At 36.1% G+C, this 13,561-nt stretch overlaps 1 protein-coding gene across 1 annotated transcript in view; it reads left to right on the plus strand.

Moving 5' to 3' along the window:
* LOC145984104 (store-operated calcium entry-associated regulatory factor-like) overlaps positions 1-13,561 on the plus strand; it is an 87,669-nt gene that overhangs the window by 45,505 nt on the left and 28,603 nt on the right. Inside the window, exon 5 of the mRNA XM_083117523.1 lies at positions 3,738-3,949. Within this exon, the coding sequence (XP_082973649.1) occupies positions 3,738-3,949 (212 nt within the window). The remainder of the gene's footprint in view (positions 1-3,737; positions 3,950-13,561) is intronic.

The raw sequence follows: 13,561 nt of genomic DNA on the forward strand, positions 1-13,561 counted from the left end.
GGTTAGTATAATAACAATTTTCTTTGAACGATTGTCTACAACTTTCTTGCACCTGAAAAGTTCCGACTCAGGAAGAAAATAAATTGTGTTTTCATAATGATTTTTGTGATGTAAACAATTGTGTGTGGAAGTTATTACTGTTACAGTTATTTTGTACAGTTTGTGCAATGAAATACTAGACCTTTCCAGCAAATAGTAATGCAATTTTTGTGTCGTATAAAGAAGAAAAAGCTGCTTGTGGGAAAAGTGACAGCCTGTCACAAACGTCATGATTTCATATTAAGATATGTTATTTTTACCCTCTAAAAATAATTTCTTACCATGATATTGAGTGCAGCTCTTAATTATTAAACCATAGTGAAGTAAAATAATCACTTCAACACAGAGTTGGTGTTTTGCCCATTTTTTTAAAAAAAAAGCCCAACCCATGTGTTTTTTTTCAGGTTGTTTAAAAATATATGTATTTTAATAATGAAATACATTTTTCCAGGTAGAAATATATCAGATCATTCAATTTGTATAGTTTTAGTTGACTAAATCAAAAACTATTTAACTGTTAACATTGTTAATGATTAAAATAAATTAATTAAAACATTCTGTTCTAAAATATTTGACCAACAATTTGATTCTGCTTTTCCTGGATGGTGTAATAGTTAACGCTGTTGCTTTGTGATCACAGGGTTGCATTCCCTGAGGAGAGACATATTTTGGTGTATCCAAATTTAAACTGTATGCCCAGTTCCAATAATCCTCCATGACCACCCACAGGGTGGATTTTATTTTTACAACAGGCAGGGGGAGGATGATAGAATAGCTACTACAATTTGAGTGAGTGAGTGAGCAAGTGTGTGTGTGTGTGTGTGTGTGCATGCATGAGGGAGGGAGGGAGTGAGCGTGCGCTCACTCTCTTTTATTTACTTTCTCTTGTTAAAATAAAATGTAATTAGTTTTATTCTTTACCCCTATTATAAGGTGCCAGTATGGAGTACGGTTGTGTATTGCCAGAAAAAATAGCACTGAAACATTTTGTGGCCCCTCTGTAGTCTGGCTGTTTAGCTTAGGATGAAATGAATGCTAAACTGGGTTCAAATACTGGGTAGATGTATGTGTCCTATCATGTACTTCAGAGATGTAGAAAAAGTGTCATAAATAAGAAAATAACTACAGGTACATAATCTTGGTTTATGGGTTAAAAAATTGTAGCCATTGTATCATCCTCCCTCTGCCTGTAGTAAGAATAAAATACACCCTGTGGTCAGAGAGTATTATTGGAACTGGATATACAGTTTAAATATGGATACACCAAAATTTGTGCCGCCTCAGGGAATGCAACCCTGGAAACTGATCACAAAGCAACAGCATTGACTATTACACCATCCAGGAAAAGCAGAATCAAATTCTTGGTCAAATATTTTAGAACAGAATATTTTAGTGAATTTAGTTTAATTTGGATACACTCCTCATATTTTGACTCATTCTGTTCTTGATTTACCCCGTCAAAATATAGACAACACAAGGCTAGAAAAATTACAGATTGCTCGTCAAATGGCGAAGGAAAAATTAAACATTTTGTGTAAGCCAAACATTATGTCAATAAGGGACACCAACAAATTGACCATCCAGTTGATAGTGAAGTAATGATTTTTTTACCCTGTTGTACAAAAAGGAAACATTAAGGCCTTTTCAAAAACATATTTTGGCCTAGAAGTTGTTCTTGAAAAGCTCCATCCAAACATATACATAATTCAGTGGAAGAATAAGAAAGGAAAAATACATGCAGAAGACACCAGTAGGACCCAGTTGAAGTTGAACTGCCATGACAAGTTCAGCATATATCTTTACTCAAACTTCAGATCCTATATTTGGAAAAAATCAACTTGTGGAAGAAAAAATATACAGCAGGATGCAGACATGTGTGCATCAAATGATCAATTTCCTGAAACTGAAGAACTAGCTGAAGAATTTTGCAGGCATGCAGTTCTCGACATGACAGTGAACTCAAATTTGATGATTTCACTCAACTGGAAGACGTAAAAATTACAGAAGCTTACAATGTGAGGGCAAACTACATTTTTCATCCTTCCAGTCCAGCTGTTGAAGATCCGGAGGTGTTTTGTAAATGCTACAAAAATGTTTAGACCACATGGGGTGTAAGGGGGTGACCTTCTGGTAAGGTACCCAAAAGTCACTTCCATGTAGTACATGCCGGTAACTGCTTCTTGCAGGCCAACGAGTCTCTGGCATCTGGACTTATTGCCAGTAAAATCCTCTGCAGGGCTGTGTGTGTGTGTGTTGTCCTGTGTTTGTCCTTGTATGTGCTGAGTGACCCTTTGCAGCCTCAGCTTTTAACCTAGGTAAGGCTATTTTAGTCCTCACAGACAGTAATGTTTTAGTTCTTGTTTCATAGTGAATGAATGAATGAATTAGTTTCAAAAATTGAGTAAGGAAGTTTTTAACGGACATTTTCTTTTTTTTAGGGACCTGTCCTTAATTTTGTTTTAGTTAAGATATTTAACTCCAAAATAACCTTAATGTGCTAAAGTGCCCTAATATAAAAATCAATCAAGTCTAGACCTCATGCTCACTCTTTGAGAACAAAGCAAAACATTTTCATTCTTAACATCCATCACTTTCAACTCTGATCCCACCAAAGCAGCCCAGATAGCAGTGAACTGCATTTGATCTCGGAGCATGATGATGAAGTGGATCCTATCAAGTTTTACCTTCACAACCAAGAACACTGGGAAACATTAGTAATGATTCTGGAAAACTCACACTTGTGCAAGTAATAGAAAAAGAAGAAGAATAAGAAAGAGAGACAAAAATGAAAATACGTAAATTATATACAGGGTGTGCACAAAAATCTTAGTCTATTGATAACTTATGATAAGTTTGTTTTATATGTTAAAATGACTATTTACATCTTCAAAACGTATTCACATGTATCCATACATCATACATAAAAATGAATATATTTTGTCACAAGGACTCAAACATTTATCATTCGCTACATTTCTCAATAAGAACATGCAATATAGAAACTTCACAAGTGAGAACATGTAATGCAAATAATAACATTGCATCATCATCTCATCATAACAAATAAGTATATAAATAGGTATAGATAATTATTTTGTATCTATGGTATTGCCGACATCTTTAGTTTCAGTGCACAAAACATGCTAAGATCATTCTTTGACACTAACATGTTCAGCACAGCAAAACATTGTTACAATCACTTGATTCTCAGTGAATATTCATGCATAATAAGGAATAATACGAAACATAATTTTCAAGCTTTGTAGAGTTAAAATAGATAAGCTTATTTTGTAATCATGTTGAATGATTTTCAAACAATGAAAATTTTAAATATGTTTGTAGTCTTTTGAGAAAAGAAAAGAAAAGCAGTCATTTAAAAAAAAAAATATGTACATACAAATACAGTTACTATTTTGAACACCTAGGACACTTTATACTTCTGAATTGGTAGAACATATGTTGACAGGCCTTAGTGGGTGTCAAGGCAAGAGAAAACCTTCAGTAACCACCCGTAAAATATGATGAGGAAAATGCATCATTTTAGGTCCCTTCAGCATATGGTCTAACAATGTATTTACCATCGTACAGTAGTATAGTAATTACTGCAGCATTTCTTCATGTAAATGTATGTACGTATCAAATAGTTTCCTTTTTTTCCTATTTTGCTGACATAATCAATATGTATATGCTTTTTTCAGTTGGAGTATACAGTTGATCATGCAAGTGGATACAAATCTCAGCAAAGTGGTAGTAATTATGGGTGGAAAAATGAATACTTGAAGAAAGGCCCTTCATATCAGAATTCTTTCCAGGGCAGTCATCTGTTTGTGTTTCTTGCTGTTTGCATTATTTTGTATGCAGTTTACAAAACATGTCTTGCAAATGTAGTTGATCCCTATTCTCAAGAAAGGTAAGAACAATATCCTAACTTAATCTTTTTGAAATTTCATCTTGTAGTGTGGGAATGTAACCAATTATTCTGATAATTGTGATTATCGGCTGGTGGTATATTAGTTTATCAATACAGTTGACAATAATTTTGCAAATCCAATTTCTTTTTTCAAGTAGCTTCTACAGAAGTTAGGAATTCTATTATTCATTGATGGCACTTGTAATGCAGAAAGGAAACATTTATGTAAAAGTGGCAAAATTATTTTCACACATTTTGTATGTGTAAACTAGGATAATGTATCAATTTTAAAACTAGACAAAGATCGTATATAAAGTTTAAAATGAGTCTCAGATCACCCTTAATTTAGTCCTGAATTCAAGGTTTAATGTTAGCTTGAAACTTTCATGCAATTTTCCCATCCTCACTTCAGGATGGTAAGTCTCATCAGCCGTAATTCAATAGTAATCAAAGTCAGGGAATTTGAGACGTCAAAAAAAGTCAGGGAAATGTCAAGAATTTTGCCTTTATTGATTTTTTTTTTTTTTTGCATTGTTATGTAACTTGTTGCTAAATCTCAGCCTCAACTTTTAGGCCCCTTTTATGCATAACAGAACAGAACAGAAACCAGTCATAAGGGAGGGAGAGAAATTTACGGAGGGGCAGAAAAATTTGATAAGCCTCTAAATATCACGTGCAAAATGCATTGAATTATAATTTTTCTTGTCTGTATGGAAGTAGTAAGGGGACAGAACAATGAACAGATGGAGGGGAAGGGGGAAGGAGCATTACCACTGTGACACTGTCTGATAGTTGTTGGACGTCGTATAGTGGAACCACAAGCGAGAAAGCCTGCGCAGACCCTCGACTCCTGTGCACCACACTCCCACGTGGAGGGGAAAGTGAAGCATGCTTCGTTATGGCCTGAGATGAATGGAAGAAGGGAAAGGCATGCGGAGACTTTTCGCGGGAGGTTCTTTTGTTTGTGGTCGCTCTATTTTGTTGGACATTTTGAAGGAACATGGAAACAAAACAGATGCTATGCAACCTTGTAATTTGTTGAATGTCGTGGTACAACATTTGTCGGAAGAACATTTAGACTCCATTGATTCATACGATTTTTGTCGGATATCGCAGTGAATGTTGAACTTCGTCAAAATGTTCACTACAACATGTGACAAAAATCGTATGCATGGCATTCTTATCGAACTGATTTTTGTTGGATGTCTTCGGACTGCAACATCTGACAAAAATTCCATGCATTAACAGAGCCTTGTACATCCGAGTTTGTCTGATGTGGTACAACATTTCATTGAACAAACTTTTTGGCTCCTTATATGCATGCAATTTTTGTCAAACTTGTCATTCTGCGAAGTCTGACAAAAATCACATGCATTGCGCTCTCATGAATCCGATGTTTCTTGGATGTTCCAGTATGATATTTTTTGTCATTTTTGAAGTTTGCCAGATGCAATATCCAACAAAAATGGAGCCTTAGTCTGCTGCACCACTGCAAATATGCTGCTGTAATTCCATGTCAAGAAGAATCCAACAAATCGGGATATATATGTTAAATAATGTCACGAAAAAGTAAAAAGGAAATCTGCATTGGTAAACGTCATATAAATTTGACAAGTGGATGCTCCAAACCTCAAGTTTTCCAGACCTGCTAAATTTTCACTTTTCATCTATGATTTATACGATGGGCATCCAGAAAGTAAGTTCCAATTAGTAGGGACCTTGATTTTTCACAAACGCGATAATAGTGGAAAATGTCAATTGCTGCAATGTAGTGTTTATGGATGTGCAGTGATGTGTGGACACATTTTTCACCCGCTCGAAATAGCAAAATAATGAGAATTTGGCATAAAATGTGAATTGGCATTATTCACGAATTTAAAAAATGTGCCTAAACAACAAAAAATTCTGTGAAATCCAACATTCTTGTCTTTTTTAGGCTTAAAGAAACAAAATGTGCTAAGTTTTCCAACATTTTATCGAAGAGAAAACTATAATGCATGTTGTATGTGGAATAATTCCGACAGCCACATTCAATCAAATATTTCCCAGGATTTTCTCAACTTCTGTCAGAACAATTTGCACCACAGAGCACAGTGGCGGGCTTCACACAGAAGCCGCATCATCAGTATTTGTCGCGGGAGAAGTGTTTTGAATCACCAAACTAAGTTGTGCGATTTTGGTGGAGGTCGAGTGCTCACCTACCGCCACAGGAAAGTCGTAACATCGGCATTTGTCGAGCGAGAAATAATGGAAAATAACTTCCTCAAATGTTCTGTTCCAACATATCAAACTGTCACGAAAATTCGTACACCATGTGACTTACAATTTAAAACAGTGGTTAAAAAACACTATGAAGGTATAATTTTAGGTATATTTGCCACAAAATGAGCTAAAATGAAAATGTGAATTTTGTGAAAAATAGCACTGAATAGTAAAAGTAAATAAATAAAGAATAACATCAATTTGGAGAAAAATAACAAAAGATCAAGGTCCCTACCGATTTGGCATAAATAAAACAAGAATATCAGTAGTAATTAAAAGCATTAGTTACAGTGACTCCTAATCTAATTTTCTGCTTAATCACCACTGTTGTTCTGGCATTGGTCGTAGCATGACACTAAATTTTGTGTGCCCTTGGGATATGTGTCTGACAGCAAAGACTGGAACTATCTGTACTGCAGTGTAGCTGTGAAAACCTTGTCCTGCCAGAAATCTCTTCAGCTGAACAAATATATGAAAGTGGGTACATGCAAGGCCAGGGCTGTACAGGGAGTGGTCCAAGATATCTCACTTAAAATGATGTTAAAGAGCCTGCATGTACTCGGCTGTATGGGGTCGGTCACATTGGATTGTTCTTCATCGTCTGATCATACTATCGCTCATGATGTCTGTTCCGTACACCGGACATGATTGCTGGTAGCTGTATGCCTGATTCTGAGCATGCAAGAATCTGATTACCACACGCACCTTGCTGGTGGGAGACTGTTTGAGAGCTACCATCTTTAACCTAGAACTGTCCTAAAATGGCTGCATTTTACTGCACCAGATTACAGCCACATGACACTTCTTCCTGCTTGCATATGCATGTTGCACTCTGACCACTAGTGCCGCGTACAGGTGCCATTGGAACTTTTTTCTGGACGCCCCTCGTACATAAACTTTCAGAAGCTGTTATCAACAGCATACTCCTATTTTAATATTTGACTATCTAAATCAGGCACCTTTACAATGCAGTAGATTCCCCTTCCATAAAATGCTTTAATTTTTAATACATATACACCCTTTTCGCCAGTAATAATGCTATAACTGCATGTTGGCAGTTTCACAGTACTTCACTTGGATATACTGTGAATGTTTGTACTGAAGGAGAAGTCTCATTGATAATGTAAGGAAATATGACACTTTGTTTTGTAGGATTCAATTGTTTCACTTGTGTGCAAGGGTTAAGTTGTTTGCTTTTACATAGAAAAGAGAAGTAGGTTTGTGCATTGAACAATGAGTCTGCACTCATGGTTCTTGCAAGCAGAGGGTTCCAAACCTCAGTGGAAATATCAACATATAATATCGAGAAAGGCCAGAGATTGAAAAATTACAAAATTTCTTTTTGCATAAATCCCTTCACTCTAATCTCATTTAGTCGTAACTTTAGAAATAATCAAATATTTTATTGAAAAACTGGCTGCATATGAAATTTTCCCATAATTCCTCCCTTGCTTGTGAATAGTAATAATTTTCCAAATTCACTATTTTGCAGTTTGAATGCATATCATAGAGAAATGAAGTCAATTTCGTAGAAGCTAATATAGGTACTTAATATACCTGGATCTGTATGACATTCTTATTTCCAATTGCAAGAACATGAATTTAGGTTATAATTGTCAGGGAAAAATCTAAATTTTGTCCTGGAAAACCTGGAAATGTCAGGGAATTTCATTTCTGCTTGTCTGTAGCCACTCTGACATACTCCCCTTCTCCAATATACAATGTTCCAGTCCAGATTTGGTACATAACGCTCTAGGTTGCCTTTTGCTCTGTTACAAAAACATGTACTTTTAAGTACTTTACTCTATGAGCACACTATTTAAGACAGTGCCAACTGCTCCCACAGTTTATCATGCAGGAGTCCCTACACAGTTCTCTCTCTCTCATTAAGTTCTGTATGTTTAATTTGAGCTACAAACACACTATCTCCTGCCGTTTATCACAGAGGAGTCACTACACAAGATGATCATTAGTAGAGCCCGGAAGTTCAGGCATTTATTTTCGTTAAAATAGGCAGGCAAAAAGGCATTTATAATGTGGAAAATAGGCACTAAAATGAAAAAAAGGCAAAATAAACCGAAAAAAAGGCACATTTGGAAGTCTCTTACTTTTATCTATAATTTCTGGCAAAATATTAAAATTACATTGGGAAGAGCATTTCAGTTTTCTCCATCTTGATTGCACATGACTACAAGGTGTTTTTTTAAGTTCTCAACATTCATTGATAGTCGTCTGTCAGAGAGAATGTTTTTCATAATAGAAAATGATCTTTCTACTTCGACAGAAGTTATTGGAGCATACATAAAACATGCTAATGTAGCTGGACTCATTTCGGTAACAGCATTTTCACCTTTTACAATATCACAAATTGTTTTCAATTGTTTCAGGTCCTCATTTGCAGTCACTACCTGTTTGCACTTTTTCGCAACAGCTGACCCCTTTTCTCCTGGCACTTCCATCATCTGCTGCATAGATTCCTCGAAGATTTTCATGGATGCTACAAGAGTCTCACCTCTTTTTTCTAGCTTTGTAATTGTCTCTGGCAATGCAGCATAATGTGCAAAAATAAACGACAGTTCAGTTCATTCTTCAGTTTGAATAGCACAGGAGTTTTTTCACTTCACGAATTGAAGCCACTTCATTTTCTGGAAGAGCATCGATCACCTCACTGATTTTTTCAAGGTGGTTAGCTGCTGATATCCAGGTTCCCCATCTCATCAAGACTGGTTGCGGAGGTAAACTTCCTGAAATTTTTGGGTTCGAGAGGGAGATTTCAGAAATATCTTCTTTGTATTCGAAATCAACCTGTCCACTTCTGGGTACAATTCTCTAACTTCTTTGGCAATTCTGTGCATTGAGTGGGCTACACATGTGATATGAAGCATGTTCGGAAAGAGAATTTTGAATGCTATGGCAGCCTTCTTCATATAGGGAGCTGCATCACTGATAAAAAGTAACACTTCATCATGATGTACACTATCTGGCCAGAGCAGAAGTAGGGAATTTGAGAATAACTGAGCTATTGACGAACCATTGGCTCTCTCTAGTTGTTCTGACGTGAGAAGAAATGACGAGGATTCTCCGCATGTTGGTTCCATAGTTCCTATGATTACGTTGGCTATGTAGCATCCCATAGCGTCAGTAGTTTCATCTATTGAAATCCAGATCATCTTTCCACCAACTACAGCACGAATTTTTTGCAGAGCTTCTTCATAGCAGACGCTTAAATATGTTTTCCACAGCGTAGATTCCGACGACACCGTTTCTTTAGTGTATTTCTCCAGGAATTTCCTCGGTGACTTGTTTTCCACTTTTCAGAAAGGTATTCCTGCTTCCATGAAAGCTTTGCACAGTTCAAGAGAAAACTGAGATTGCCTGTTGGATGAAGTGGCCACTGTTGAAATTAGGGATATCTTCTTCTGTCCAATCATTTTAGCAGCTGCAGATTTATGTTTTGCTGTTGACACATGCTGAGATATAAAGTATTTTTTCTCATGGTTGATTGTTTTTTCACATATCTTGCAGAGAAGAATAGTACCGTCTGTCGAAAATGTGCTTTCACCAAATTCACGTGCGTAACCATGTAACTTACCACTTAATGGCACACTAAATTTCGGCATGATGACAACTGCACGATCCTTTTCCTCCAAAGTCAGAACTAAACTAAAGATAGAGAACTTGATTTTGGAATCCATGCAAAGGCCCTTGGACATTAGTGCTGTTTCCTGACACGTACGCTGGACGTGATGATGTAATTGTGCAGGTGTTCTGCAACAGGTTTTCATCAGTCAATCATGCACAAGGAAAAATGTTAACTGAAAGGTAATATCCTAAATCAGCATGAAATACTTTTTTGTCACACTTTTCTCCTTCAGCAATGTTGAAACATACCTGAGTTCAATATTACTTAAATAAGGCGAAAATTATTCACATAATAAACGGAAGATAAATGCCAACAACTTTTTTTGGGAGAAAAATAATTAATATACACATTTTTTTTAAAAAAAAAGTCAAATTTCATTGAAAAAGGCAAAAAAAGGCAATATAATTAAAAATGGGCAAAATGTGCAAACATTCTAAAACATTCGAACAACATAAAAAATGTATATCCGGAATTTTTTTATGAATATATGCAGTAGATAAAAAGAGGCATTTTGCCAAACTTCCGGGCTTTAATCATGAGCAATCTAGAGACTCGGTCCTCTCCAAGAGTAGGCTGCTCTCAACCTCATCTCAAGCTAAAAACAATAATAATAATAATCCTCTGTCTGAGAGTGTGTCCAGAACGAGTTGGAACTGGATATTTATACCTCTAAGAAAACTGGCCTGTGCCCACCCACTAGGGTGAAGATCCTTTTGTTAGTTTTAAACAAGAAAGTTGTTGGGGGAAATGTAACAGTTGATTTCTTAGGCTACCGAGCAAAAAGCAACCTTGGCAAGAGCATTTACAAACATTTCAATTTTATACATAGAGTTTTCCATTTCACTGCTGTGTGGGTTAAAACCCACACAACACTTGGAATCAAGCGGTCCCAGGTTCAATACCTGATGGCGGCTCACATTGCTTCAGATATCACTTTAAGCTCTAGATCCAGTCCTGATTTGCCTTTCTGTGAATAAAGTAGACTTACAAACAAATTCAGCATTACCCTTGTTTACTTGTCATGTGACAATTTGTCAAGAATTGTTGGATGTGTTTAAAATTATAATTTAACTCTTGGGAAGTTTTACATTTATTCTTGGAGTAAGATCACGATCCCTTTTCTTTTCACAAAGTTTGGCAGGCTCTTTAATGGAAGATGATTGGAGTTTGAAATTGCTTCTGTTGTTAAATAATTATCGTATGTATTTATTTTAATTATTTCACCTTATTTTCCATGGTGAATTTAAAGCTGTGGGGGGGCCTTCTCTACCACTTTACAGTTTCATTGAAATAAGTGTATGCACAGAATAAGAACTTAACGAAAAGGGAATTCCACACAAGATAGTACAAAGTAATTTCATAAATGGGAAAATAAAAGTAAACGCAGACTAACAGACCTATCCACCCAAGTTGCTTTAACCTTTTTAAGTCCTGATCAGTCATGTGCTGACTGATGGCATTTTTGGCCACAGTCCCGGTCAGTCATACCTTGACTGATGGAACAGCACCTTTTTTCGTCGCCTTGCAACCCTGTTCATTTTCTATGCTCATGACTCGAAGTACATGGGACTTGAAACCAAGAGTCGATATGCATCGACTGCGACACTGGTGCTCTTCAACTCCCTAATGACGACAACAGCAGCTGCTAAATTTACATCGAATGACAAAGCTAAGAGGTGAGTTGGCGCTGTTGTAAATGCTAGTTTACAATGGTTGTTTACAATCTCATGCCTTGCAGGAAAACGACCTATGAGGAAATCGTTTGTGTATTGTTTTCCTTCTCACATGCAGAATCAGGTCATGGTCGGAGGGGGAGGGACATTGTTGTCAAAAGTGTTTGCGGCAATATCTTTTCAGCGGATGAAATGGACTTTGCACAATACTTGCTTCAGAAGACAACCAACCACTTCTTCTTCTGAAGGAAAATGAAAAGGGGGAGTAAGAGGTAGGATTGAGGCTAAAAATAACTCTTATAACTTTTTATTTTTACTTCCAATTTCATGTATGTATATTTGAAATTTCTGTCTTTTTTTTAAAAAAAAATATTGTGCATGTTGCCAACCCTTGTCGAAAATAACTCGTGCACTTGATTGTGCATGTTGCCAACCCTTGTTGAAAATAACTCATGCACTTCGTTCCTTTTTCATTTTTTTCTTCGGATGGCAAAAGGCAGTAGGAACAAAATAAATATTGAATTATAATGTAGACATGTGGTTGCAAATAGGAAATGGAATTTGTTCCTGTCCCATGTCTCAACAGTAAGGGGGTAGTGGCAAAATTTTGTCTTTTCTCTTTTTCAATTTTCACGTTTGAAGCCACAAATAATAACAAACACATAAAGATAACAACACTTTGTCTTGTCTGTGTCAAAGTACATTTTATTCTTAGTAAAATGTTTCTTGTTTCACTAAATTATCTGCCATAGGAAGAAAGCTATAAAGATTTTTGCTAAACCTTACAAAACTAGTTTAAATGGCTTGGGACAGAGGTAAAATCTGCATAAGCGCCATGGGACTTTAATGGTTAATGTTGATTGATTGATTGATATGCTTTATTTTACTTCACTTTTTGTGCCACTTTTGGCTAATTTGCAAAGATGGGGATGAGTGATAATATGATGAAATTGATGAATGGACACTCACAAACATCCATGCCCAGGTCAGGATTCGAACCCGGGACCCCTGGCATCATAGTGCGATGTGCTAACCACTCTGCCATGGGGGCGGGCTAGTGGTTAAGGTCATTGCTTTATAGAGCACAGCAAGATTGTGTATATTTTGTCAATCAGTCAGTTGAAGTAAGATCAGTTGTTCACTGAAATGGGATAAGTGATGTCTGTATTTCAGCTCAAGTATAAATCAGACAAGCATTTTGAACTTGTTGCAGACAATGAGCTAGATCATCTGATAAGTCAGAGTAGACAGAGTCACAGTAGTCAAGCTGTAGGAAAACAAGTGTTATGTTTGTAAATTCAAAAGACTCTGCTTGTTACATTGTTACTTAGCTGAATTTATTATTGTGGAAGTGGTTTATCACTCTTGATATTCTTGAATGTAGTTTCTATCTCTCTTTTTTTTTTGCCATTTTAGGCAAAATAATTATAATAAACATCTGTTTAGCATGAATTGATTGTAAGATTGATCTTGAATTCAGGACTAATTAAGTGTCATAGAAGAAATTGCAATGCCAGCTTTATTTTGTGGTAAATACATTTACTGTAAATTAAATCCCCTTAGGTCATTTAATAATTTACTTCTAAAGCTGCACATGGCTTCCTGATTATAGTTTTAAAGACAATTATGATAGCTTTGCTGTGAATTTATGACCTTCACTGCTTTGTTACTTGTGCCACATTGAAAAGCTCACACAACATTCTTATAGGTGTTCTGTTCACAATATTCATCTGTTGCTGTGGGAGCAGAAATATAGACTATTTATACATAACAATCATCTTTTTTTGATGCTTCAAGCAATGTACAGGGTGTTGCAAAATACCTGTTACAATGCTTGGGAGGTGATTTGACAAGTAAAAACAAGGAAAAAATGCCATGTGAAAAAATGTAAAAATTGGCACCGTTTTCGAGTTACAGGCATGCGAAAATCACCTCACACAATGTTTAAAGCACAGTAACTCAAGAAGGAAAAAATATATCAATGTCAGATTAAAAGAATACACATGCATTATACATGTGTAAATACAGTACATT

The sequence above is a fragment of the Lepisma saccharinum genome, chromosome 2 (assembly GCF_977018435.1).
Source record: "Lepisma saccharinum chromosome 2, izLepSacc3.1, whole genome shotgun sequence".
Taxonomy (NCBI): Eukaryota; Metazoa; Arthropoda; class Insecta; order Zygentoma; family Lepismatidae; genus Lepisma; species Lepisma saccharinum.